Here is a 25,437-nt window from a genome sequence, read left to right on the forward strand (position 1 = left end):
AATTTGTTTGCGGTCGTATAAAAATTTAAAAAAAATATTACTCGTATTTATTCTATGTGTAGATATCCTGATATGCTATGCATTCTGGCACGATCAGCATCAACTTCCAAAAAAGGACTGAAGCTCATAAACTCGGCAATCAAAACGCAGGACTTCGGGAAAGTTCGGAGAGCCGACAACCTTGCTTCGGAAGTTGGATCAGCATGCATGAACTTAAAGTAGGCGAGTTATGGTGCTTTGTATAGGTGTTTGGTTTTTAGCTTATATATTCAAACCGGAAAAGGTCTCACTAATTAGCGACAAGAAGCGTTAAGAAGCGACAAGAAGCGTCAAGAAGCGTCAAGAAGCGACAAGAAGAATAAATTTAGCGACAAGAAGACTATTTAGCGACAAGAAAACTTTAAAAAAAAATTATTAGAATAAATATATTTAAAAAAATATGCATTGACAGCAATAAAGAGATTTTCATTTTTTTATTATATTGATACATGAAGAAATTAATGAGTCCCCTAATGAGTCAAGATAACATTTGGAGGTTTGCCTGTGATCTGAACAATTTCTTTCAAAGAATTAATATTGATGACAACTTGCATATATCATCAGCAATATTTTGTTTGTTTAATAGGATAGGTACCTATGTATTCTGCTATTGCTTTATTCCGAATCATGGTTTCAAGAGAATGGCCAGGCATTTTTTTTCGAACCAGCTGATTATTTTCTTGTAAGAATTACTTCTTTTCATAGAAGCATAATGACGCTTAAGGATGAACAAATTAGAATCATGGTTGGAGTAAAGGACGTGTGTCCCTAATTGTATTGCTACAATAACATTCAATTAACACCTATAACTTTGTACACGCGTCAGACTATACAACTACACGCGCCAGAATATACAATTATTGTAAATAGTGAGCAACTGTTGAACACTCAACATTGTCATTAATTACCTTTAATCTTCAATCAACTATAAACTATGCATAAACATCATACATATCGTTTGATAAGTCAATTCCCAAATAAAATATTCACGTTTTAAACATTATCTTTTCTGGACACTGATTCACGTATAATGCATTTTGCATGCAGTCAGTTTATTATATTTTTGACAAAGAGAGTGTTAAAAAATAAATATATTATTGTTCTAAAACACAAGAACATGTAAAAATTAATATCATACTATGACAGGGAAATTTCTATATTTATCAATATATTTAAAAAAAAAAATGAAAATCACTTTACTTTCCGTATATTAAAATAAAAATGTCAATGCATATTTTTTTAATATATTTATTTTAATAATATTGTTATTAAGTTTTCTTGTCGCTAAATTTATTCTTCTTGTCGCTTCTTGACGCTTCTTGTCGCTTCTTGTCGCTAAAATTCTTCTTGTCGCTAATTAGTGAGACCAACCGGAAGTATAGCAGACGGAAATAAGGGGGACAACTTCACTAATTAAGAAGATGGCGATGATTAAAAATTTCCGAGTTTTTCATAAGCTAGAGCCTCCCCCATATAGCATCATTCTCGAAAACAGAAATAATGAGGACACCTTGATGTTTGAATCCAACGCATTAGCTGTTTTATGTACGTGATATATTACATGAGGCATGCAATATACAACATATCCTGTTGTCTCTTTCATAAAATCAATCTCATTATTTATAAGTCCTGGTATTTTACTCTGAAATAATTTACCAAATTTCAGCTGAATTATCGTTTTATATGGCACAGATACGGCGGATTTGGAGATAACACACACGTTCCCGAGGGTGCTTTGATTTCTTATTGTCTTTATGCTTGCAATCATACTTTTTCTGTTTTTTGCCGATCAGATACGCAGATACAGGATATACAAATTAAGAAATAATACATAGCAGACGTAGATTTGTTTTCATTTAATCATAGGTTGGGCTTTTACATTTGTTTATTTTATCTGGAGCGATAGCTATCAGTCAGGGATATAACTCTATGGGGTTATTACAGGAAATAACTTGCATGTGTTATTACAGATATTTTTATGATTTGTCTACTCTTTAAATCTAAAATTTTCTAAATCTGTAGTAACATATGTTTGTTATTTGTAAAATAAATCATCAACATTTTAATTTTTAGTTGGCTCTAGGGAACTCTGGAAACTTTGCACAGAAACTAAATGCATAGCCTTGATAACTAATTTTTGAATTAAATTAATACATTTATCATTAACCATGGTAAATCAATAAGACAAGGCTTTTAAGTGATCAACTTAGCTGTAATAACAAGGCTTAGTTATTAAAGGCATGCAACTTATTATATGAGACACTTGGGATTTACTGTGAAACTTGTGCAGAACCTCATTACATGCTCTGGTTATTATTTCTTACAATGAATTAAAATAAATTGTAATTAAGCATGACGTATGTCTGAGCAAATGCTTTGGAGTGATATAGAGAAGCTGTAATAACACCCTTTAGTTATTACAAGCCATTTTTTTCTGTAATAACATAGGTGTACTATGCATGATTGTCAAAATATGAACTGTTATATCTTTCTATAGTTAAGTATACATAAAGACAATAGCAATATCAATAGAACCTGTAAACATTTTAAAAACTAATGATGTGTATTGTCCCTTTGAAACATGTAACATACATACATGTATGTTATCACAGGTCTTTGATTTTTTAGTCCACAATAACAAACATATGTTATTTTTCTCTAATAACCCTATAGAGTTATATCCTTGACTGGCTATGGTTAAAATACAAATATATGTAAACAAATCTATGGCTGCCATGAATTATTTAGATTCTAATAGGACAGTAATTTTGTCTACCGTGAAAGCCCTATACAGATATTATTATGAGGCAGGTGTTATATGTGAAAGCGGACAAAGTTCGTATAAATTATTTTTGGAATTCAAGCATATTTTAACTTCAGTATCTGGAAAAATCAAAAATGAAAAAGAACAGAATTACGGAAACATTTCCGATGTTGGTCCTGTTGTTAGGGGTTTTGGTTGTGACGTCATTTTCAATATAAATAAAGAAACTCTATCATCATTCAGGTAACGTTTTTTGTTTCATATTGAAGAATTTTTAAAATAGAATTGTTATAAATTATATCTTTAAACGATGACATACCAAGTCGGCTTGTTATCCTTATCAAATACTGAAATTTGAAGTTGATTGGTCAGGTAAGTTTCCCAAGAGAACACATTTTGTGTGCTATAAAATTATATGTTGATTAAGCTCCATACTGATTTTAAAATGTAAGGAATTTATTCTAATTGTTAACTGGCAGTTTTTTTTCATAATCAAAAACAACAAATTTTTAGGAAATAATATCATGAATGTGATGCTCTTTCGTATATTTCACTTAAAGTCCTGTGACAAACGAAACCGGAAGAAAAAAAACGATTTCTGTTAAAATGCGGAAAACTGTTTTGAGTTCAATAGTAGATTGGTTTTTTTTTCCATTTTATTGATTTTCTTACTGTTATTGGGGACTTCGTCCCCATATTAATATCATAGTATTCGATAAAATTGAAACTCACATTTTTCACCTAAAACTTTTCTTTTTTTCAAATTTTATGACATTCTGAGGCGTATAAGAAGCATGAAAACGCCCAGTATTTATATTTGACATCACCAGTATACATATGACGTCACCTTGTTTAGTTGCCAAAGACCACAACATCATTTTGCGGAAATTTCATTAAATATTACACCAAAATAAGAAGTGAAATGGTCTTTTGTTTATTTTTCATTAGATTAGAGATAACCATATTGTATTTCAAGCTTGACCTACTTCAAACGTGGGTTTTACTGTCGCAATTGGAGTTTATCTGGTCGTATAGATAAGGTGGGACAGAAATGTTCAATTTAAAGATTTTGGTTTCACTATTATTTTGATACTGATAATGATTTTTCTACTGTGACATGTATGAGAACTTCATCTAGTCCAAATGATTATGACGTCTTGAAAGGATATTTTATTTTTTTGATTTGATGCCTTCCTATGACGTCATAACACTGAAGCCATTTTTTTCGTCTGGACTTTGAGGGAGAATTTTCGGCTGAACTTTTGTAGCTTGCTATGATGTTTTCTATTAATTTTGTAACTACTGATGTAATTAATATTAAATTCTGTTTATTTTATAGCTGCTGCTGAAACAGAAGCCATTAAAAAGCAGTATGTGAAGATATTGGATGCATATGGATGCCTGGGTGTTCTTAACTTCAATCTAGGTAAATATATGGGTTATGTTAGTACTGGGGATGGCATTAAAAAGAATAGCTGTTTCTGTCTTGTCAAGATGTGCCCCGTTTAGAACTGTTGAAAGCTTTGAAGGATATCAATTATTGTTTCCCATTACCAAAGGATGTGTTGTGAATAAAATTTAAATTTTATCTGCAAGGTCAAATTCCTGAACTTAGTTCAACTATGTTTTACACTTTATCGAAATACAATTGTATATACAAAGTTATGTACAGCTCAGAACTTTGGAAAGACCTCATGGATATTAATGATACTAGTTACTTTTGTTTTCCACAGACATGCCAGAGAATGTGCCATAAATAAAAATAGAATGTCTGCAAGGTTAAAGTCTAAAATTTACTTTTCCATATCCAAACATAAAATGTTGACTGGGATTCAAAACTTTTGAATGCCATGATTGCTGCCAAAACCAGATGTTTTTATTTTTATGGATTAAGGTTACAAATAACAATTTCTTTGATATGTCATATATTGAGACATGTTAGAAGGTGAGGTACAGTGTATCAAAGATTTTGCTCTGGTAAGATTTAGAATTTTTTTAAGAAACAATGCAAGTTAAATTACTTTGCAGGGCTTCACATCTTACAATACTTATGACATTTTATAATAAGTTCACATTTAAATAAAACAAATATTTCTCCATATTCATGTTAAACCACAAAAGAAATATATTTGCCTTCAAGAAAGAGGTAGAAGTTATTAACTGCTTGATATATACTGGGGATTCATTTTATTTGTTGGATACCAATTTTCATGAATTTTGTTGATACATGTTAACCACAAAGTACACATTTTCTAAATTCTTGTATACAGACTTTGACAAATCCATGATATCAAATATTCACAAAAACACAAAATTTTTCCTCAATCCACGAAAATTGTTATTCACAAATAGAAATGAATCCAGAGTATGATGATTCCTAAATACTGATTTATTAATTTGTTATTATTTTTCAGGACAAGAATGTGTATCATATTTGGTTTTAGTGACTGGTTGTTTATCTGTTGGTAAAATTGGAGAATCTGACATTTTCAAAATCACTACAACTCAGTTTGTGTCTTTACGAAACAATCCAGGTGACGAGGAGAGGATACAGGAAATTAAAAAGCTGATGAACTCTGGAACATTTTACTTTTCATGGTCAAACTCTGGTATTCCATGGGACCTTACACTCTGTGCACAAAGAAAATTACAGGAACATGAAACCGATAACAGATTCTTTTGGTAAATTAAACATCGTTCAATTAAAAAAAAAATAACTTGCCAAAAGTGATATGGGTTTGATATATATGAGATGACATTTCAAAAAACATATATCAGGAAATGATTGTATCACTATTTTCTCAAATTTTCTTATGGTGTTTTTGAAAAAAGTGATGAATGTTTATTTTTGAGTCATCCACCTTCATGATTAATTTGAGAAGACTTTTTACTCTAATGTCTCTTAATAATGATGTGATAAAAAGTACTAACATTGAAACATTCTGAGCACTTCATAGAGGTTAAATGCAGGTAACACATGTTGAAATTTTATTTCTTTCTTTTCAGGAATCGTATGTTACATGTACATTTCCAAAGATTTAATGTTGACTGTGATAAATGGTTGTTTAAAATAATATGTGGGGGTGTAGAAATCAGAACAATTTATGCCTCTCATAGACAAGCAAAGGCCTGTCTCATATCTCGTCTAAGTTGTGAAAGAGCAGGAACCAGATTTAATGTTAGAGGAGCAAATGATGATGGAAATGTTGCCAATTTTGTGGAAACAGAACAAGTAAGATTTTTATATGATGAATATTTGATTTTTAGCTCATCTTTCCAAAGGAAATGTGAGCTTTTGCCATCACTTGGCGTCCGTCGTCGTCGTTTGTCCGGTGTAAACTATTTCAAACATCTTCTCCTCTGAAACTACTGAACTAATTCCAACCAAACTTAAGCTGAATGATCCTTAGGGTATCTAGAATAAAGTTTGTGTTTTATTTTTTGTTTCATCATGGGGTAAAAATGTTCATTAGGTCAAGTTCTATCAGCCCTGAAATTTTCTGATGAATCTAACAACCCATTGTTGGGTTGCTGCCACTAAATTGGTAATTTTATGGAAATTTTGCAGTTTTTATGCCCCCTACGTAGTGGGGGGACTATCCACATTTATTGGTTATTATCTTGAATATTATATAATATATAGATAAAAGATAAACTGTAAACAGCAAAAATGTTCAGCAAAGTAAGATCTACAAATAAGTTTAATGACCAAAATTGTCAATTGACCCCTTAAGGAGTTATTGCCCTTTAAGGACAATTTTACACAATTTGTTTATCATGTTTTCTAACTTTAAAAAGTCCTCTCCTCTGAAACTACTGAACCAAATTAAACCAAACTTAAGCTGAATGATTCTTAGGTTATCTAGAATAAAAGGTGTGTTTTATTTTCTGTTTCCTCAGAAAACATGGCCGCCATGGCTAAAAATAGAACATAGGGGTAAAATGCAGTTTTTGACATATCTCAAAAACTAAAGCATTTAGAGCAAACCAGACAAGAAATTAAAGTATTCATTAGGTCAAGGTCTACCAGCCCTGAAATTATCAGCCAAATCGGGTATCTGATTTTTAGGAAATTGCCCCTGAACTGATGATTTTAAGGAAATTTTGCAGTTTTCGGTTATTATCTTGAATATTATTATAGATAAAGATAAACTGTAAACAGCAAAAATGTTCAGCAAAGTAAGTTCTATAAATAAGAATATATGACCAACATTGTCAATTGACCCCTTAAGGAGTTATTGTCCTTTAAAGACAATTTTTCACAATTTGTTCATCTAGTTTGCTTACTTTAAAAAAAATTCTCCTTTGAAACTGCTAAATCAATTTCAGCCAAACTTGGGCTGAATGAGTTTCAGAATATCTAGTATAAATTTTGTATTTTATTTCCTTGTACGTCAAGAAACATAGCCACTATTAAACATACACTTTAAAGTCTAAAAAAGAATAGTTTTCTGTTAATTTGTATACATCCATATACATAACTAAATCTATGTTTTTATTTAAAAATTTAAAAATCTTGATATTTGAAGCTATTTATTATACTTGAAGACACTGTAAATTTATGTTGTTGATGGTCTGTTGTACAGTTCAATTCCTGTTCTACTTTTTATGTATTAAAAAATTTTCTATTTACAGGTTATATTTCTTGATGGACAGATTTCATCATTCATACAAACAAGGGGTTCTGTCCCCTTATTTTGGGAACAACCAGGAATTCAGGTTTGTCTTGCATTTTAAGCATGGAGTTATATTAAAGTGTATGTTTTGCTTTTTTATGATGTCTAGGCAAACAATTAGGTGAAAAGTTTGGGATATATAATGATATACCATTAACAAATTTGGCTTTATAAGATATCTGATTTGTTTTCGTGAAGGAAGAATTAGTGATGGACAAGTCTAAATTTTAACTGGAATTTTACTTTTAAGTTTGTGTTTAGATTTATACAAAGATTTGTGATTCACAACACTACAAAACATTAACACAAAAATATTCAAGACTTTGGAAGCAAAATGGAAGTACACCTGGGCTTATGGTCATAAAGCTTTTGAGTACAATTATCTTACTCAGACTTAGAAATCAACCAATCAAAAAACTGAATTTGGCTTTTCCAGCACAAATTTTGTACTCTTATGTACTGAGTAAAGTTTTGTGACAAAAAGGCCTGTTCATAAGTGGTATAGGGTTGAAAACGATAATGAAATAATACAGCACTAGTTTTGTGTTAGAAAATTATGCATCTGAAAACCTATCTTTAAGAGACAAAATTAATTTTCTTTTTCTTTTGTAGGTTGGTTCTCATAAAGTACGAATGTCAAGAGGTCATGAAGCTTCAGCTCCAGCATTCGAGCGCCATCTGGTGACGATAAAGCAGTTATATGGAGAGCAAGTTATTATAAATCTGCTGGGCAGAAAAGAAGGGGAACATATGTTAAGTCAAGCATTCCAGGTATAAGGAATTTAAGGAATTAGGTTTTACATGATGCTACATGTAATTGAACTGTTGCTATCTTGTAAAATCATAAAATATGTTGTTTGCCTTGGCGCAGTCTATAAGGGGATAATTGTGTTGACAAATTCTAAAGTATAAGACTTTTATCAGTCTATTCATGATTTAGTTATAATGTTAATTTGAGATGTTTTTGATTATTAATAATTACAAGAATTCGTAAAACATTTAGACGTAGCCATGTATTCATTTGTAAAAAAAATGTCATTCAACATCTGAAAGTCATTTCGACCAAGTTCAACAAAATATAATATAGTTATAACAATGGTCCTGAGTGCATTTGGTTAGTTTATGGAAAAATGAATAATATTTTGATTAAATGTTTGTCCGGTTTCTGATTGCTTTATAAAAGCTCATATCAATGCATTCATTTTGTTATATTGCTTACATAAAGTGTGACTTTTGAAGAAACAAAAACGTCAAAAATATTTGAAAAGAACTCTCAGCTTATAACATGTTCATTTTGATAAGGTGCACAATAATTTACTTGTACATTTTCTAGCATCAAATTGAAGTGCATGAGATGTTTTTTAAGGTATGGAGAAAAGTAAACATGTACAATGATGATATAATTTAATATATATATATGATTGTTACATTGATTATCATCATTGATAATGATGTTTTTAATATTCATTGATATAAATTTTAGCATCTTTGATATAATAGTTTTTCCTTAAAGTAGTACTTCTACATTTTTCTTCAGTTTTCATTTGACTATTGACATTCATAAGGTCACTCCAAAAGAGGTGTAGACTGGTGTACCTTTGTCTGTTTGTCTGTACCGGTAAATTATCTTGACACAGACTTTTTGTGCTGATGCGACATTAAGCAATCAACAATCAATCAATCAATCATGTAGATAAAAAAAAAACCTGCTTAGCAATTAATACAGAAGTTACATTCAACAGAAAATTGCATTATTACACTAAATTTAAATATACCATTGAAGTGTAATGAAAAGTCTCTGAGTAATGATCTTTTCTAGTTCCCGTTGTCCATAATATTTCAACATCTATCCAGCCTGTTTTGTAATGGTAACATCTATGATATATATCAATGAATTACTGACATAATTTTCTGTAAATTTACTATTGATGAGATGTTTAAATATCTAACTATAAGGTTTTCCTACCCAAAGATGTTGATGGCCATAGCTAGGTTTGGCATGAGTTTTTGGCTTTCAAAGCTTTTCACCTTCGATTTGAACATGGTCTGTTTATAAATTGCTTCAGGTCACCAGGCCACTTTTAAGTAAATAAAACATTTAAACTAAACAGTACGATTTTAAACTTTTTAAAAGGAAACACGTCCTTTTAAATAAGAGGTCAGGTTGCAAGGTTGCCTGCAAAAACCCCAAAGTCACAGGTCGAATTTGACACATGTTTGAGCCATCTGGTATATATACATACCATACTACTTGTATAAAATACAAACTTTTTTTTGCAATGTATTGTATGTACATGTTTTTTAAAAATTGTAAATTTAATTTTACAGAACTTTTGTACAAGTTATCAGTACCGGATTTTTCTGAATCTCTTAACATAATTGTCCTATCAGTATTGTCAAATTTGTTTTTTTTGCCTTTCAAACTTACTTGCTGCCTAAATTGCCCAAAGGTGTACCTGATGAAAATTCAAACAAAGAGGTTCATTATCTGTTATAATTTTCTTTAGTATATTTATATTATAGTTATCTTCTGTCTTATCTACAGATAGATATTCTTATTTTTGTAAACTCTATCTTGTTTTTGAACATGCATGAAATGTTTGCTATTGGACATTAACCAAACAACGATCTTGTATTTTAAGTATTTATGCATTGATAGCAGTAACTTGGAATGGTGGGTTTAAAAGGAAAGCACTGTATGGTACAAGAGATAACAAACTGATGTTGTAGCCTTTAAGCTTAATACTAATGCATAAGATACAACTACTTCTGGTAGAGCCACTTCCTACTTAAAGTCATTCTTTTTGTGGAAGACAAATCAATGGTGTAGAAGTACAGCTTTGGCATCTGCAAGAATGGCAGATTATTTCTTTTTGCCATAGTTAAGATTTTCAACGCAATTTCCTCATGTGGATTCTGTCTCTGGCATTTTCTTTGGCTCTGTTTTTAACAGCAAAACCATTAAATCAATTTCTTTTAATTTGGAGTCTTTTGTATAAAGTGATTTGATTAGCTTTCTTGTTTTGGTGAAAACCATTTTACAGTTATAAGAAATAAAAGTGTCAGCATAGTTTCTCATTTGAGTATCTTAACCGAATGAGGCATATATCTGACTATATATACAGAGCTTTTACAGCACAAAACAAATTTTCTTGAAACTTGTTCATTCAATTTAAATCTTATCAGGAGCTATTAGAAAAATTATTTAGTGCCAACATTAATACAATTCAGTTGAAACAGCTTGATTCATGAAATTTAACTAACTAAGGATTTACTCAAGGTTTGTATGATCAATAATGATTCAACATTAGATTATTTTTTAATAGCTTTGGATAAAATAAAATGATCACTTGCAATAAAATTGGTGAACACTTGAATGGTTTTTGTTACATTGTGTCTTACAGTTTTTCTGAATCTCAAAGTTTTCATGGTAGTAAAAATGTAATAACAAATAAGAATTATTTTACAGTCTCATCATAAAGCATCACAGTATGGTAAAGACAAACCACTGATTAACTTTGATTATCACTCAGAATGCAGAGGTGGAAATCTGAAAAACCTATGCAAATTGAGAGACAGAATTAAAAAACAACTTGATAGTTTTGAGTTTTTTTATGTAGAAAATGACGAATCAAAAAAGTGAGTATGACATGTATGAAGTGTATTGCATTTGAACACCTAAAAGTGCATTTCTGTCAATACACAATCTATTATCAATTGTTTATTTTATATGCAGAAACAATATAGATACAGAATTCTGATGAGAATCAGGGGAAGAGCAAATTAGGTTTAGTTGGATAAAATATATGAAAAGCATAGAAGCTTTTTTCTTCAATTATACTAAAAAACTAGAAAATTTGCATGAATGAAATTTTTATTCATTTATATGAAAAACATGTATTTCTTCCAATGTATATTTCAAAATGACAAACTTTTAGATAATACATTCTCTACACAATAATCCTGGGTTTGTTTATAAAATTAATGATTAAGTGACTGAAATACAAGTCGGTGTGCACTCATAAACCAGTTTATCTAATTTTTTATTATCGTCAGAAACAATTACTGTTAACAATTTATTTTTCATAGATACTTTTTATGTGTAGCCAAAGCTGCTTATTAGTCCCCTACCGATGAGATGAAGTCTAAGGGGACTTTAGGTTTGCACTCCGTTGGTCTGTCTGTCTGTCTGTCTGTCTGTCTGTCTGTCTGTCTGTCTGTCTGTCTGTCTGTCTGTCTGTCTGTCTGTCTATCTGTCTGTCCATCCATACGTCAGTCTGGCAAATCAATTTTCCACACTTTTTTTCTTCATGCTTGAAGATATTGATTTGATATTTGGTGTATTGTTTTATCATGACAAGTTACAGATCAAGTTCGAATTTTGTTCCGGTCTGATGATTTTGTGCAGAGTTATGGTCCTTTGACTTAGAAAATTCACTTTAATAATCAGTTTTCCGCACTTTTTTTTGTCATTCTTGAAGATTTTGATTTGATAATTGGTATATAGTGTTATCATGACAATTTACAGTATAAGTTTGAATTTTGTTTTGGTCTGATGATTTTGTGCAGTAATGGTATATAGTTTTATCATGAAGTTCAAATTTTGTTTCGGTCTGATGATTTTGTGCAGAGTTATGGTCCTTTGACTTAGAAAATTCACTTAAATAATCAGTTTTCCACACTTTTTTTTGTCATTCTTGAAGATTTGATTTGATAATTGGTATATAGTGTTATCATGACAAGTTACAGTTCAAGTTTGAATTTTGTTTTGGTCTGATGATTTTGTGCAGTAATGGTATATAGTTTTATCATGAAGTTCAAATTTTGTTCCGGTCTGATGATTTTGTGCAGAGTTATGGTCCTTTGACTTAGAAAATTCACTTAAATAATCAGTTTTCCGCACTTTTTTTTGTCATTCTTGAAGATTTTGATTTGATAATTGGTAAATAGTGTTATCATGACAAGTTACAGTTCAAGTTTGAATTTTGTTCCGGTCTGATGATTTTGTGCAGTAATGGTATATAGATTTATCATGAAGTTCAAATTTTATTCCGGTCTGATGATTTTGTGCAGAGTTATGGTCCTTTGACTTAGAAAATTCACTTAGAGAATCAGTTTTCAACACTTTTTTTCGTCATGTTTGAAGATATTGACTTGATATTTGTTATATAGTTTACACCATGACAAGTTAGAGATCAAGTTAGAATTTTGTTCCAATACAATGGATTTTTTACCGGAAGGAGACTATGTATTGCCATGCAATACTCACAGAATGCTTGTTCTAGTTGACATAAGGAGATTATTTTTTTTGTGATTTTTTTACTTGTTAATGAGAGCGCATCCAAGTTTGACTTTTTCCTGACAATTTATCTTTGCCTATTTTTTCAACTCATGAAGGTGGCACAAATAAATCCTTTATTAAAATTTGATAAGTTGGTTAATCGTATGTAAATTGTTAATTATTATAGTTCATAATTCATGCAGGGACCATTTGAACCAGTTTTATAGATTACTTTTGTTATATTTTCAGGTTTCAGACAGGGACGATCAGAACCAATTGTTTAGATTGTTTAGACAGAACTAATGCTACACAGTCTATGATTGGTGCAGAGGTAATGTTTTATATGTCAGAACTAATGCTACACAGTCTATGATTGGTGCATAGGTAATGTTTGATATGTCAGAACTAATGCTACACAGTCTATGATTGGTGCAGAGGTAATGTTTCATATGTGTTTTGTACAGGACGTGTGTTGACTAATCATTATGATTATGCAATTTATCAACAATTTGTTAACTGCTTCATTGCATATTTTAAAGTTATAGTTTTTCTATAACAAAAATATTCAAATGATTCCTCATGAAATTAATACAACATTTCAGCTGTTGTAGAATCTAAAATTGATTTACATGCCTTCTAGGACTGACAATTAGAGATTTTCAGACAAGAAATTCTAATATTATTTTCTCTTAGTCCTTTATTTCTTTATGCAACCCAATATTTTTTATTAGTATGCATCACTTGACATTTTCATTATACACAAGAGAGACACTAAGTCTGGTTAGATAGTAACTGATTGTACTTTTTCTCTCTAATGTAGATTTTACCAAAGCAGTTAGAATGTCTTGGGTTATATAACAAACCACAGATGATATCGAGGTTTGAGGAGATTTACAAACAGATCTGGACACTTAATGGGGACCATTGCAGTAGAATCTATGCTGGGACAGGGGCTTTAGGAGGAGGAAGATCTAAGGTATTGCTCCAAGATTTAGGCCATACCTCAATTTCAAATTATTGAGATTCTTTTTAAAATTTTGAATATTTTTTGTTTAAGTAAAAAAAAGACATTGTTAGGAATAACTCTTTTTGAACTACCTTGAGCAAGTAATCATTTGAGTTGAAAAAGTTATTTCAAGTTTACAGCATGTAATACTGATTATCTGAGGTTTATCATTATGTGCAATACCTTTATTTTTTTTTGTTCACATATGAAATTCAAGATTTTGATAATTTTATTTTGTCAAGAACAAAAAAAAAATAAGAAGTTTTTTTAGTTATTGCCCTTATATAGATCAAATACGTGCAATGCAGAGGACATTGGAACTCTGTTCTTTAATTTTTTTAATTTCAGTATTCCGATGCAACAAGGTCAGCATCTAGAACAATACAAAATAACTTCTTAGACAGCAGTAAACAAGAGGCAATAGACATGTTGTTGCTAGGCAGTACATTACGGGGAGATCTGGCTGATAAAGTTAGAGCATTGTTATCAACCAGAGTTTTACATGGTAATTAGAAAACTTAACAATGATTCTTTCAATATGTAACAAGTATGATATATTTTTATGTCCCCGCCGTAGCGGAGGGGGCATTAAGTTTTACCCTTGTCCGTCTTGTATGTACGTCCGTACGTCCCAAAGTTGGTTTCCGTTCTCTAACTTTAGTTTTCCTCAACCAAACTTATGCACAATGCTTATTACCACAAAACACAGATCAAGTTTGAATTTTGGTGGCGTCACTTTAACCGTTCTAGAGTTATGCCCCTTTACAAATGGAAAAATTGCTGAATTTTTCGTTTCTGTTCTCTAATTTAAGTTAGCCTCGACCAAATGTTATGAAACTTATACACTATACTTATTACCACAAAACACCAATCAATTTTGAATTTTGGTGTTGTCACTTTTACTGTTCTAGAGTTATGCCCCTTTACAAACGGAAAAATTGCTGAATTTTTCATTTCCGTTCTCTAACTTAAGTTTGCCTCAACCAAATGTTATGAAACTTATACACAATACTTATTACCACAAAACTCAGATCAAGTGCAATTTGGGTAGTGTCACTTTTACCGTTCTTCAGTTATGTCCCTTTATAACTTTATATGATATGCAAGCGCGGTCATCGACACATTCCCCATTTATTTTCAGTATGAAAATAGTAGTTAGTTTATCACTGTTGATTATTATGAACGTTGCTTCAAAGTTTGTTTATTGCTTCCAAATTTTAAGGTTAGAAGTATAAGGTAAAGGTGACATAATAACTTGAAAGATTAGTCATGAATACATCTGGATAACCCTGATATTTTGTTTTCACTTGAAATGAATTTAATAAAGTTGAAAATCCAGGTGCATATCTCAGATACCTGTGATGGTATATCAATTATATTTCACTACAATCTTTTTATATAGTTCAAATGGTTTGCTTTAATAATATCACAATGATGTCATGCTAGAGTGACATGTTGTAAAACTTGTATGTAAGCCAATTTTGTAGCTTTTCTTTGGGCATCTGTGTTTTTAAAAAGGCAGATCACAAAGTTTATACTAACTACCAACCAAAATATTTTTGTTTGAAAATTCCTTCAATATTCCCTGTTACTTTGTTTTGTCTGTATTAAACTTATTGTCCTTTTATTCAGCCCAAGCTCCTATCCTCCATACAATGATCCAAAGGCATCCAGAATATACCAAAAAGAACCCTCTACGTATATGTGTTGGGACATGGAACGTAAATGGAGGAAAACATTTCCGTAGTATAGCATTCAAGCATCAATCCATGACTGATTGGTTATTAGATGCACCTAAGATATCAAAAGAAAATGATACAGGTAAGACCACAGCATTTGTGAGTCAATTTTTTTAGTAATAGAAAATGTAAGTTATTTATTACTTAATTTAATCTAAATTGTTTCTCTTTCCAAGTAATAGTGGATTTACCTTTATCATTAGAATCACTGCTTAAGGGGTAAGTGAATTACAAGTTTCATTTAACTGGTTTAACTAAGTCTTTGAAAAAAGTAGCATGGTTAAGTGACACAATATGTATGTATCAGTAAAACAAGCAAGCAATGTAAAGTTTTTGGTTGTTATCTCTTTGACATATACCCTAAATCTCCTTTTATTTATACTGTGGATTCTTTTTTTTTCTTGGGTACCAATTTTCGTGGATTGAGGAATCTTGCATTTTCGTGGGTATTTGATTTCATGGTTTTGCCTAAGTCTGCATACAAGCCTTTAGACAATTTGTTTAACATTTAAATTCTTGGTTCATCTGTACCCATTTGGTATATTGGTATCCAACGAATAATAATATTGAATCCATAGTCAGTAATAAACATTTGTATACCACTACAAAACCTGTCAAAAACCATTACTTCAAGTGTAATATAATTATTTTATTTTTGTATCATATGATGTTGTTTTAGGATGTACAATTATTCCATTTATTTATTGTTTAACGATGTGATCTATCTAATTTAATAGGAGTTGTTTCCCCTGATGCAGACCTTGACAAACCTATAGATATATTTGCTATTGGATTTGAGGAAATTGTAGATTTAAATGCCAGTAACATTGTCAGTGTAAGGTAAGATGTCAGGAATTGACATTAATTCAATTATATAGTTATGTATGATTTACAATGTTGGTGGTATACTGACCTTGTCCATCTATCTGTTATCTAAACTTTATTTTTATAGTACTCAATTTCTGTATTAATGAATGTTTATAATGTTGTACTGAGTAAGCAATTTTCAGATCTGCTTGGCAGAAGAGAGAGCAGTTTGTGCTCAACATGTGTAAACAATCTGGTTTTACATAGGGTCAACTGCTTCAGATACTTTATCACCTAAACAGAATCATTTAATTTCTATAATTGATCTTGCTTTTTGTGGAATTAGAACATGTTAACGAAACTGAGCTAATAGTAATATGAAAACAAATTCAGTTTGAACAGGAAAAATACCGTTCCTCAAACAGGGAAGCAGTTTAAAATAAAATTAACAAAAGGGTTGAATGAAAATAACCAGGCAACACCAATGTAAATGAAAGGTAAACTTTGTATTGGAAGAAAAGAAATGAAAAGATGTTATATTTTTTATTTCAGCACAACAAATGCAAGGGAATGGCAGAAATATATTCTAAAGGTCATTTCTCGGGACCATAAATATGTTGTGTTGACCAGTGTTCAGCTAGTAGGGGTCATTCTGTATGTGTTTGTCAGACCACAGTTGGCCCCATTCATTAGGTAATTATGAATGGTTTGTCTTAGTAATAAATACATTAACATTTGTAGGAATAACCAAATAAGATTTAAATAGTAGTAAAATATGACCAATAATATTGTTTTAAAAAGTCAAATATAATAGCATATAATATTCTGCTAAGAAAATTACAGTGACATGGATGCACAGGCTAAGTTGTTGTCTTGATGGATCTGCTACAAAATCAACAGATGTTTGTGTCCAGTACATTGAAGAATGTAAAGTCTGCTGACAAATAACATCAATTAGTGGGAGGAGGGGAATTTAGCCTAAATTTCAGTCTATTAACTGCTGCTGTAACCTTTACCTTTGATCTAAATATCAAAAGGGTCTTTTTCATGTCAATGTGCATTATTCACCAAAGGTAGGGAAATATCTGATTTATGGCACGAAAGATATAGTCCTAAAAAAAAAGATTCCCAAACTTTCAATGCATTTATAGGATCCGTGACCTTGACCTTTGACTTGACTAAAAAATAAATAGGGTCTCCTATCCAAGTGGCATTCTCCAGCCAATTTTGGTGTAGGTTTAACAAATGGTTCAATAGATGACATCCCAAAAGAAAATTTTAAGTCTATCAATAACTTGTGTAACCTTGACCCTTTATCTAGTTACCTTTAGATAAGAAGTGGTGTTTGTCATCTCACGGGGCATTACCAAATAAAATTTGGTGAAATGTAAACATGATGAAACTAAAAAATTTCATTTCCATCATTAGCTGCTGTGGCCTTGGCCTTTGACCTATTGACCCCAAAATCAAAAAGGGTCTTCTTCAGTCTTAGGGACATTATGGAACTAAGTAGCTGTTATCACCTTGTTCTTTAACCTATTGACCCCAAGGGTCTTCCTCTCAACATGGACATTATTGAAACAAGTTTGGTAAAAGTTATACATACGGTTCATTAAGAGGTCATTCTGAATCCAATGTTGCTCTGATTTTTATACACCTGTTTATGGGACGTATTATGGTATACCGTTGTCTGTCTGTCTGTCCGTCGTCAACATGTCGGACAATAACTCAAAAACACTTTGACCAATTTGCATGAAACTTTTGTGAATTGTTTATATCTATTGACGTGAGCTCCCTTTCGATTTTTATAAATTTTAGATTTTACGTTTCCGAGTAATTGTGGTTTTATTCATTAAAAAAGGGGGATTTTCCAGTTTTCAGACAATAACTCAGAAACGCTTTAACTAATTTGCATGAAACTTTGGTGAATAGTTTATATCTATTGACGTGAGCTACCTTTTGATTTTTATAAATTCTAGATTTTATGTTTCCTAGTTATGGGGTTTTATTCATTAAAAAAGGGAGATTTCCCAGTTTTTTTAACAATAACTCAAAAATACTTTATAGTTTTTGTGAAACTTTGGTTGATTGTTTATATCTATTGACGTAAGCTCCCTTTGATTTTTATAAATTTTGGATTTTACGTTTCTGAGTTATGGGATTTTATTCATAAAAAAGGGGGGATTTTCCAGTTTTCATACAATAACTCAAAAGCGCTTTGAGCATTTTTTATGAAACTTTGGTGACTGGTTTATATCTATTGAAATAACCTCCCTTTAGTTTTTATTTATTAATTTCTGATATGACATTGAGATGTTATGGAACTTTATTCTTTGAAATGCAACGGGCGTATCATCCTCTCATGGCGCAGCTCTTTATTCTGTTAAGAGTATACATATATATATATGCTAATAAGGGTGCATGGGTTTTTGCCTGGAAGATTGATTGACATAAAACATTTGGAAATTTCTGTGTTTTTTTAACAGAGAAATATCTATTTTTATATTTTTTCAGAGATGTTGCTACAGATTCTGCTAAGACAGGTCTAGGTGGAGCTACTGGAAACAAAGGAGGTGTGGCTATCAGATTTTTGGTCCAGAGTACATCAGTGTGTTTTGTTTGTGCACATTTGGCTGCTGGTCAGTCTCAAGTCAATGACAGAAATAGCGACTATGCAGAAATAACTCGTAAAATTTCCTTCCCCATGGTGAGTCAACTCCATCCAATATTTGAGTGTATTTGGTTTCATTTTCTATAAAATATATTTTAACCTATTTTAAGTGAGAAAATGTTGAAGATAACCATTATATTTTCATACACTTACAATATGAATTGTTAACAATTTTTAATCACAAGCATTGATGTTAATATACATTATTACCGCACAAATTAACGCTGCACTTACATGATAATTATATATAAACTCTTATTCATGTGCAAGCCTTTTCATGTATCTAATCATAGAAGATATTTGTATAAGAAATCTGGTTTAAACTATACATGTATATTCCATCTTACCTTCTTAAACATGTATTGCTTTTTATCTTTAAGCTTTTATGAACCCTAATTGTTATCAACCTGTCGATCTGTGGCACTCATCAGAATGCTCCATTGGCATTGTCGATCTATTTTTATATTTTTTTTGCTTTAAGCAGCTTTTTATTAAATTGTTAAGATATTCAGTTTGCAATGATATTATGGGGGGTTACAAGTTAATAATTGACATTTCAGTCTGCTGATATTAAATGGAGTTAGCAATACCTAGAAATTTTTAATTAGTTTTAGTTTTTCAGACTTTTAGGGATATATATTGATTTGTTTTTGTTCCAGTTGACTGTTATGACTCTTGAAAATAAAAAGATTTCATTATGTTTTTTTACTGCAATTTTCAGTAATGGAATTAAGATACTTAGTAAAATTTAGTTATAAATTCATGAGGAGTTTAAGATGAACTTTGAATTCTGTTCTTGTTAACTAATTGTTTTAGCTAAGTTGTGATGTAGTTAAAGTAACTTATGATATCACAAATGCCTTCCTGGTGTGCTGTTGTCTGGATGTGAATATTTTGATTTCCACAAAATCTTTTACTCAATAAACAATATATTTACTAAACTTGCCTCATGGAATGAAGAAATCACTTGTTTTTTTAGGTCTCTATGTCAAAGACCCAGGTCTTGGCAGTAAATAATAGACTGAAATTGATGCAATGTTTTGGTTTACAGATGACATCTTTTGAACCATATATCCAACCTTCAATGAACTTGAAAATGCCCCTTGGGTAGAACGAACCTTCTACTTATTTTTTGGTCAGAATGTCAAAGGTCAAGGTCACAGTGCATATCAATGGACCAAAATTTTAAGAAGAGTTTTGTTTCCAGAAAATATAATTTGGCACATAAATCAGTCACATCAGCAATTAATAGACTGAAATTGTGCAAATTTGGAGTTCTTATATTATATCTTCTGAACCATGCATCCAACAATTACCAAAGTAAGATTGATAATGTCCCTAGGGCTTAAAAAAGTTGGGCTAAAATCTTGTATCCTGTCAAAAATCTGTTTTCTACTACAAATCCATAAAAATTGTAACTAGTCTTATGAACCAATGCTGCTTTAGTAATTTTTGAATAATGGTCCATGAACTTTCCTATACAGTGAAATGTGACAATGAATAATTTTTTTTTTATTACCAGTAATAAAATAAGGAGTTACAGCATATTTTTATACGACCGCAAAAAAATTTTTGTGGTCGTATATTGGTATGACGTCGTCGTCGTCGTCGTCGTCGTCGTCTGGCGTCGTCCGAAGACACATTGGTTTTCGCACTCTAACTTTAGTTTAAGTGAATGGATCTCTATGAAATTTTACCACAAGGTTCAATACCACAAAAGGAAGGTTGGGATTGATTTTGGGGGTTATGGTACCAACAGTAAAGGAATTAGGGGCCAAAAAGGGGCCAAAAATAAGCATTTTTGGAACTTCCAGACATAACTTGTGTGTTAGTGTATGGATCTCTCTGACATTGTACCACAAGGTTCCATATCTCAAAAGGAATGCTGGGATTGATTTTTGGGGTAATTGCCTCAAAATTTTAGGAATTAGGGGCCAAAAAAGGGGCAAAAAACAAGCATTTTTCTAGTTTCATGACAATAACTTGTGTGTAAGTGTATGGATCTTTCTGAAATTGTACTACAAGGTTCCATATCACAAAGGGAAAGCTGGAATTGAGTTTGGGGGTAATTGCCGAAACGTTTAGGAATTGGGGGCCAAAAAGGGGCCAAAAATAAGCATTTTTCTAGTTTCCAGACAATAACTTGTGTTCAAGTGTATGGATCTCTCTGAAATTGTACTGCAAGGTACCATACCACAAAGGGAAGGCTGGGATTGATGATGGGGGTAATTGCCTCAATATTTTAGGAATTAGGGGCCAAAAAGGGGAAAAAAACAAGCATTTTTCTAGTTTCAGGACAATAACTTGTGTGTAAGTGTATGGATCTTTCTGAAATTGTACTACAAGGTTTCATATCACAAAGGGAAAGCTGGGTTTGATTTTGGGGGTAATTGCCCTAAACGTTTAGGAATTTGGGGCCAAAAAGGGGCCAAAAAACACATTTTTCTAGTTTCCAGACAATAACTTGTGTTCAAGTGTATGGATCTCTCTGAAATTGTACTGCAAGGTACCATATCACAAAGGGAAGGCTGGGATTGAGTTTGGGGGTGATGAATCATAAGGGGGTTCAAAAAATTTTGGGGGGGGGGATTTTTTTTTTTTCCCCTTTTTTTTCTTTTTTTCCTTTTTTTTTTCTTTTAAAATTTTCCATTTTAAGTTGGTTATTTCTGATTTATATTTAAAAGCAAATAATAATGATATGGTAGGAGATACACACCAAACAGGATGTGTAAATTATTATATAATAAGTATTGTGCAATAGCAAGAAATTTTCAATTGCACAGTATTGCACAATAGCAAGAAATCTTCAATTGCACAGTATTGCGCAATAGCAAGAAATCTTCAATTGCACAGTATTGCGCAATAGCAAGAAATATCCAATAGCACAATATTGCGCAATAGCAAGAAATTGTCAATTGTACAGTATTGTGCAATAGCAAGAAATATTTAATTGCACAGTATTGTGCAAAAGAAGATACTTCGTATAAATTGCTTATTTCTTGACCAATTTCAATGGGGTTTTATTCTTGAATTCTTGGGTTTCTTTAATATGCTGAATCTAACCGTGTATTTAGTTTTTGGATTTTGGGCCCCGTTTTTAAATTGGTCCACATTGAGGTCCAAAGGGTCCAAAATTAAACTTTGTTTGATTTCATCAAAAATTGAATTATTGGGGTTCTTTGATATGCCGAATCTAACCGTGTATTTAGATTCTTAATTTTTGGTTCCGTCTTCAAATTGGTCTACATTAAGGTCCAAAGGGTCCAAAATTAAACTTAGTTTGATTTTAACAAAAATTGAATTCTTAGGGTTCTTTGATATGCTGAATCTAAACATGTATTTAGATTTTTGATTATGGGCCCAGTTTTCAAGTTGGTCCAAATCGGGGTCCAAAATTAAACTTTGTTTGATTTCAACAAAAATTGAATATATCGGGTTCTTTGATATGCTGAATCTAACCATGTATTTAGATTTTTGATATTTGGGCCCTGTTATCAACTTTGTCCACATTGAGGTCAAAAGGGTCCAAAATTAAACTTTGTTTGATTTCATCAAAAATTGAATTCTTGGGGTTCTTTGATATGCTGAATCTAACCATGTATTTAGATTTTGGATATTGGACCATAATAGGTGAATGTCCAATTTAAGATTTTTAAGTTCTTAGACCACATTCATTCTGTGTCAGAAACCTATGCTGTGTCAAATATTTAATCACAATCCAAATGCAAAGCTGTATCAAGCTTGAATGTTGTGTCCATACTTGCCCCAACTGTTCAGGGTTCGACCTCTGCGGTCGTATCAAGCTGCGCCCTGCGGAGCATTTTATTATTTTTTGGAACATGAAAGACCTTTTAGACAGTAGAGTAAATATTATTAATATGGGAATTGGACTCTAGTTATTTTATGTATATATTTTTTTAAATCAAGCAATTTCTAACATATTTTCACTAAATTCAATATATTTCTGAACTGTATTTATTATTATATGAACAATTCATATTATTCTCCACAGGAACAATGCATGGTAGGACTTTTAAACATCTTTGCATTATGTCATTGTTGTTATCTGATTGTTGCATGAGCCAGTATACTGGCTATTTGTTGTTGAATATAGGAACATATATCTAATAATATATAGCTAAATGGGCAGAGAAATCTAAAAAAATATATAAATGAATACCATATTTTGACCATGGAGTAATCCCTTAAAAAAATACAATAGACATAATCAAAACAAACTCTCCAAAGCTCAATATGCTTATTTCATTTAAATATTTCAAGTCACTTTTTTTTCGATTTACTATTTACATTAAAAGTATCATATGAAAGTGTGCATTTTACTTAGTGGTAGTTTTTAGCAGATTTTTTTTGTTTGTTCTTTACTAAATGTTTGAATTGTTTTAAGGTTCATGAGAAGGTAATAAGGTCACCAAGCTTTAGGAAACAAGACTTTTTACTACCTGTCATAATAACAAATTCATTTTCATTAATTAGAATTAATTGCATCTTTATCTGCATGTATTATGTATACTGGTTCATAGGTAGCTCTTAGATTTAACACTAAGATAAAATAATACCAGTCTAGTTCATTGTAATAGTGATAAGTATATTTTTTTACAAAACTATGTCTGATCTATATGACACTATTTATTAAATAGTAATACATTAAATACTTTTAACTGCATATTTACTATAGTATACCATGGATGATTTCACAAACTCAGTTCAATATAAAAAATAAGGAGATGTGGCACGATCGCCAATGAGACAACCATCCACCAAAGTTCAAATGAAGTTGATGTAAGCAATTATAGGCAACCGTACGGCCAGTTCACATTAAAGTTCATAATATAGTGAGATTGTGAAGGATAAGTATATCATGTCAGCTTCTGATGCAGCTGTATACATTTTATTTAACTTTTTAGCTCACCGGGGCCCAAAGGGCCCCATGTGAGCTTATGCCATCACTTGGCGTCCGTCGTCTGTCGTCGTAAACTATTTAAAAAATCTTCTCCTCTGAAACTACTGGGCCAAATACCTTTAAACTTTAACTAAATGTTCCTTAGGGTATCTAGTTTATAAATTGTATCCGAAGTTTTGATCCATCGACAAACATGGCCGCCATGGCTAAAAATAGAACATAGGGGTGAAATGCAGTTTTTTGCTTATATCTCAAAAACTAAAGCTTTTAGAGCAAATCTGACATGGGGTCAAATTGTTCAATTGGTCAAGATCTATCAGCCCTGAAATTTTCAGATGAATCGAACTACTCATTGTTGGGTTGCTGACACTAAATTGGTAGTTTTAAGGAAATTTTGCAGTTTTTTGTTATTATCTTGAATATTATTATAGATAGATATAAACTGTAAACAGCAATAATGTTCAGCAAAGTAAGATCTACAAAAAAGTTTTTTGACCAAAATTGTCAATTGACCCCTTAAGGAGTTATTGCCCTTTAAAGACAATTTTACACAATTTGTTCATCAAGTTTGCTAACATTTAAAAATCTTCTCCTCTGAAACTACTGGGCCAAATACCTTCAAACTTCATCTAAGTGTTCCTTAGGATATCTAGTTTATAAATTGTATCCGAAGTTTTAATCCATCAACAAACATGGCCTCCATGGCTAAAAATAGAACATAGGGGTCAAATGCAGTTTTTATACGACCGCAAAAATTAAAAACTTTTTGGTCGTATATTGGTATGACGTTGGCGTCGTCGTCGTCGTCGTCGTCGTCCGGCGTCGTCCGAAGACACATTGGTTTTCGCACTCTAACTTTAGTTCAATACCACGAAAGGAAGGTTGGGATTGATTTTGGGGGTTATGGTACCAACAGTTAAGGAATTAGGGGCCAAAAAGGGGCCAAAAATAAGCATTTTTGTAACTTTCAGACAATAACTTGTGTGTAAGTGTATGGATCTCTCTGACATTGTACCACAAGGTTCCATATCACAAAGGGAAGGCTGTAATTGATTTTGGGGGTAATTGCCTCAAAATTTTAGGAATTAGGGGCCAAAAAAGGGGCAAAAAACAAGCATTTTTCTAGTTTCATGACAATAACTTGTGTGTAAGTGTTTGGATATTTCTGAAATTGTACTACAAGGTTCCATATCACAAAGGGAAAGCTGGAATTGAGTTTGGGGGTAATTGCCCGAAACATTTAGGAATTGGGGGCCAAAAAGGGGCCAAAAATAAGCATTTTTCTAGTTTCCAGACAATAACTTGTGTTCAAGTGTATGGATCTCTCTGAAATTGTACTGCAAGGTACCATACCACAAAGGGAAGGCTGGGATTGAGTTTGGGGGTGATGAATCATAAGGGGGTTCAAAAAATTTGGGGGGGGGGATTTTTTTTTTTTCTTTTTTTCTTTTTTTCCTTTTTTTTTCTTTTAAAATTTTCCATTTTAAGTTGGTTATTTCTGATTTATATTTAAAAGCAAATAATAATGATATG

At 31.5% G+C, this 25,437-nt stretch overlaps 1 protein-coding gene across 1 annotated transcript in view; it reads left to right on the forward strand.

The window, feature by feature from the left end:
• The first annotated feature begins 1,441 nt into the window (after positions 1-1,441).
• Positions 1,442-25,437, forward strand: part of LOC127704867 (synaptojanin-1-like) — a 46,064-nt gene continuing 22,068 nt past the window's right edge. The window contains exons 1-14 of the mRNA XM_052209096.1: positions 1,442-1,584; positions 4,143-4,229; positions 5,218-5,485; positions 5,810-6,035; positions 7,439-7,522; positions 8,092-8,250; positions 10,949-11,118; positions 13,010-13,091; positions 13,581-13,736; positions 14,115-14,271; positions 15,399-15,587; positions 16,243-16,345; positions 16,865-17,005; positions 18,827-19,019. Of these exons, the coding sequence (XP_052065056.1) occupies positions 1,461-1,584; positions 4,143-4,229; positions 5,218-5,485; positions 5,810-6,035; positions 7,439-7,522; positions 8,092-8,250; positions 10,949-11,118; positions 13,010-13,091; positions 13,581-13,736; positions 14,115-14,271; positions 15,399-15,587; positions 16,243-16,345; positions 16,865-17,005; positions 18,827-19,019 (2,139 nt within the window). The 5' untranslated portion in view covers positions 1,442-1,460. The remainder of the gene's footprint in view (positions 1,585-4,142; positions 4,230-5,217; positions 5,486-5,809; positions 6,036-7,438; positions 7,523-8,091; positions 8,251-10,948; positions 11,119-13,009; positions 13,092-13,580; positions 13,737-14,114; positions 14,272-15,398; positions 15,588-16,242; positions 16,346-16,864; positions 17,006-18,826; positions 19,020-25,437) is intronic.

This window comes from Mytilus californianus, unplaced genomic scaffold (genome assembly GCF_021869535.1).
Source record: "Mytilus californianus isolate M0D057914Y unplaced genomic scaffold, xbMytCali1.0.p SCAF_6, whole genome shotgun sequence".
NCBI lineage: Eukaryota > Metazoa > Mollusca > Bivalvia > Mytilida > Mytilidae > Mytilus > Mytilus californianus.